The sequence below is a fragment of the Hakea prostrata genome, unplaced genomic scaffold (assembly GCF_041222555.1).
Source record: "Hakea prostrata isolate BN-2017 unplaced genomic scaffold, UWA_Hpros_2 contig_155, whole genome shotgun sequence".
Taxonomy (NCBI): domain Eukaryota; kingdom Viridiplantae; phylum Streptophyta; class Magnoliopsida; order Proteales; family Proteaceae; genus Hakea; species Hakea prostrata.
Genome location: NW_028291274.1, coordinates 68,070 through 72,500, shown reverse-complemented (window position 1 = coordinate 72,500; position 4,431 = coordinate 68,070). Strand labels below are relative to the sequence as shown.

The 4,431-nt window shown below is 42.5% G+C and overlaps 1 protein-coding gene across 1 annotated transcript; it reads left to right on the top strand.

Annotated features, from left to right (window-relative positions):
• Positions 1-403: 403 nt before the first annotated feature.
• On the top strand, positions 404-865 carry LOC148998754 (uncharacterized). The gene has a single exon (XM_089141737.1). It carries the CDS (start codon positions 404-406, stop codon positions 863-865), a length of 462 nt encoding a protein of 153 aa, XP_088997863.1.
• Positions 866-4,431: the final 3,566 nt, after the last annotated feature.

Genomic DNA, 4,431 nt, shown 5'->3' with positions numbered 1-4,431 from the left:
GATACAAGCCTTGATCAACATGGAGCCTCCAAAGATTGTTCGGGATGTGCAATGCCTAACTGGACGAATCACTGCATTAAACCGATTCATCTCACAGTCGGGAGAAATGCTTACCATTCTTCAAAGTCTTAAAAAATTTTAGGTGGAGTAAAGAAGCTCGATGGATGGACAAATGCTAGAAGGCATTTGAGGATCTAAAAACCAGGCTCAGGAAGCCCCCTTGCTCTCCTGACTAGAGAAAGGAGAAACCTTACAGGTATATCTGGCATCTTCACGATCAGCCGTAAGTGCAGTCCTCATTCAGGAAAAAGAAAAAAAGCAGTGGCCCATTTATTATGTCAGCCACGTACTCTTGGATGCAGAGACAAGATATTCGGCGATCGAGAAATAGGCTTTGGCACTTATGATAGCTGCTCGAAAGCTCAGGCCATACTTCCAGGCACATGTAATTGAGGTATTGACCAATTTCCCTCTTAAAAAAGTTTTGTTTCAACCCGATTTATCTGGAAGAATGGTCGTATGGTCGGTAGAGCTGGGGGAATTCCAAGTGGACTTCAAACCCCGAACTGCCATAAAGGCTCAAGTCTTGGCAGATTTTATAGTAGAATCTATGACCCCGATCGAAGAAGATCATGAGCCCATTCTCCCAAGCATGTGGAATATCTATGTCGACAGCTTGAGCAATAAGTATGGATCGGGAGCAGGGGTCTTGTTAAAAAGTCCAGGAGGTTTCCTTATTCGATATGCTTTGCGGTTCAGATTCGAGGCTAGTAACAATGAAGCTGAATATGAGGCTTTCATTGCTGGCCTTCGGCTAGCTAAAGCTTTGGCAATCACGGAAATAACTATATACAGTGATTCCTAGCTCATAGTCAACCAGGTGGAAGGAGAGTACGGGATAAAAGAGCCTCGGCTGCAGAAGTATCAAGAGCTGATCCAAACCCTCCGAAAGAAATTCAAAGATGTTAAAGTATGTCAGATCCCAAGGAAGGAGAACACTATAGCGGATGAACTTTCCAGGTTGGCTAATGCTAAGGAAAAGACCTTGGAACCATCAGTCTACATTGAAGAATTAAGCCTCCCGAGTGCTCAAGCGAACGAGGTGTCTTATATCAAAAGTAAAAGATGATGGATGGACCCGATCGTTGAGTACATTCGAGATTGCAAACTTCTCGAAGATCCAAAAGAGGCTAGGTCCATCAGAGTTCGGGTGGCCAGATTTACAATCCAGAACGGAAGGCTTTACAGAAGGTCCTTTGTTGGGCCATTACTCAGGGTCAAAGATTGCTTTGGCAGAAGTTCACAAAGGAATATGTGGAGCACAGATGGGCAGTCGAGCGTTAGCACACAAGATCCTTCGACACGGGTTATATTGGCCCAAGATACAAGAGGATGCCATGAGTTACGTTCAATGCTGCAATCAATGTCAAATTCATTTGAACGTGCCGAAGCTGCTTGCCATGACCCTAAATTCAATTCTTAACCCGATTCCGTTCGCAATGTGAGGAATTGACATAGTGGGAAAGTTCTCGAAGGCATCGGGAGGAAGAAAGTACCTAATTGTAGCTGTAATATCCAGCCCTATTCTAACCTTGACCCTGACCCGGATCCACTGTTGTATTCAGGTCCGAGGACCCGAAGCGGTGGAAGAAGAGATTTATGGACCATTCTGATTGATGATCTTGATTCGGAGACAGAACCCATGGACATTGACAATGATACCCCTTGCTTAAATGCTGTTCTAAACCTGAGTTTTCTGCTGAAATCATTTTGGTCGATCATTTTGGTCGATACCATCGACCAAAAGCATCGACCAAAATGTCCCAGTCTGCCAAGTTAATGATTCCATGGAATATTCCTTTTCTATTTAATATGACCTCGAGCCTTGAGCCTTTTGCAATCATTTTTCTCACCTGGGAACGTGGGGAGAGCTTCCCAAAGCAGCTCCTTGGTTAGTGTGAAGGGTATCTCATCAAAGACACTTAGTTTATCATTGATTCTTGCCTTCATCTTCTACACTAAGGTAAGACTCTTCATTCCACTCTCTACCCTACCATTTTCTACTCTTTTCTATTGTCATCTTGCTGATGGGACATTTGGAATGGTGCTGCAACCTTGCAACCACCACTCCAAGTGCTCATGCTCAATCTATGATCCCTTAGCCATTCATTGATGCTAATGCTTATACCTCATGCCTAGCATATGTATTCCATGCTTTACCTATTAACATCATACCATTTGATATCAAACTGAGCTATAAAGTGTATTATGTTCATGTTTAACATTGCCATATGATTCCAATCGAATTTCTATTAGTTCCTCTAGCTATTGCATGCTATTCCTCATCAATGCAATCAATTCCAACTCATGCCATGATGTTTATCACTTAAACTTGACAGCTCAAATTGGGGCTTTTTAATTAGACCATTGGATTGGGTTAATTCCTTGATTTATAGTGTCCTACTACTGTTGTTAAGTATGCCTCCAAGTTCCAGATTGATCCGAACACCGGAAGACTCATTTCGGACCAAAATCCCCAAAATCCACTATTCTGCCCGAGGACTATTTTGGTCGATCATTTGGTCGATACCATCGACCAAAACCATCGACCAAAGTTGTTGCTGACAGCAACCTTGGTCAGTTTTGACTCGAATGACATCCGATCTTCCCGACTTCTTTTCTAACTTATTATTGATGTTTGTTTAGGGCCTTAACACTTCTATTGGACTATTCTTGGTATTCTCAATTCATCATCAACTCATCCAAGGTAAGGATGGTTATATCCATAAACATATAAGTCATCAAATATTGAACTATGCTTTATTCAAAGAATGAAGTCCCTAAATTTCTTTCAATCATTATGATACTGATACATATGTGTTGGAACAGTAATATTTAAATCATTATACAATTGTTGTGTTACTCTATCATTTTGATTTGCTTATGTTTATAATGATTCGTTTCAATATCATGATTTGAGTACTATTATGAATATGCATTGGATGCATGAGAAATGATGAGATTTGATGTGTGATTGCTTACGTATGACTTGGGATTGGAGGGTGTCCTACTGACACTTCTGTCCTTGGGCATCGGAGGGAATAGTATGGGATATTCTCCGATGGTGCCTATCGACACTTTCCCGAGTTATTGGATGACATACATAGGAGTGTCTAGTTGTGTGGCTAGGTTCATCCTTGTTGTGTCAGACCCGAATCGGAAGGGCATTGAGACCGAACAACCCGTGGTAGTGTATGGTTAGATGGGCGCTCTAGGCCGGTAGCCAATCCGGTAGGGGACATAAACCATGCTACGGATACCTGAAAGGGGCCATTTATTGGTAGAGTTGCATATGGATAGACTTGGGCTCACGGGCGCTCAAGACCGGTAACCAATCCGTGAGAGGACGTGAGAGCTTCCCGTTTACTATATGTGGATGACCAATAGGGTTGATGAGTCCGAAATCCGGGATTTCGCTGACTCTAGTGTGAAGGATACCGGAAAGGATCGCCGGGGGCGAGGAATGGACGTATCTGAATTTGACTTGACCGACTGAGTAGATGACTTGCATTGGGCTAGGCTTTACTGTGACATGCGCCAGTACTTGACCAAATGGTGATGTGAGAGAGCGGTGACCGATTCCCCTTACCATGGTTTTGATGACTTTACCGATCTTCCCCGGGCATTCCCAAGATATGGAAATGGGAGAGTGACTGACGACCTAGAGAAGTACGGTGCTATGACTTAAAGCATGTCTACCTTAGAGACCAGCATTCATAGAGTTAGGCTCATATCTGCATCATATGTTCCATATCACATTGCATTATTATATGTTCTGAATGTGTATGATTTCTGATTATGGAATAACTTCCTTGCTGAGTTCTTCGAACTCATTCCTTTTGTGCAAATGTTTTAGATTACATTCCAGGTACCGAAGATTACGATGGCACCTCCTATGAGGCGGACTATGATTCCACATACTACCCTCCGAGTAGTGGCGTCGGTGAGGATTCGTATATTGGAGCCGAGGAGGATTATTATTTGCACCAGGGTTAGCCCCACAGTTGTGCGGGAGCGGCAGCGCTGGGTTTACTTCATCCGTACTATTGAGGAGACTACTATTAGTATAGAAGAAACCCTAGCATAGTGCCCCATTCCCCTGGTGTAATTGTGGAACCATTGGTCTTGTAACTAACTTATCTTTGAGTTTATCTTTTGACACTTAGACATGTATTTGACGTTATCACACTTCTTTTCCGCTGTTCTGAGAGAGTGGTTATCATACCTTCTCTCACCCTTATGATTATGCTTTAATGTTATTGCCTTCCGCACTCTGATTTATTTAGTCTTATCTTATTCATGATATTTAGTATTAACTGTTTTTACCATTGATTATTACTGTTCATGATTGTGTTACCGTGTATGTGGGAG

Excerpts from the sequence above, each read along its gene's own strand:
- LOC148998754 (XM_089141737.1), top strand. The coding sequence starts at position 404 with ATGATAGCTGCTCGAAAGCTCAGGCCATACTTCCAGGCACATGTAATT.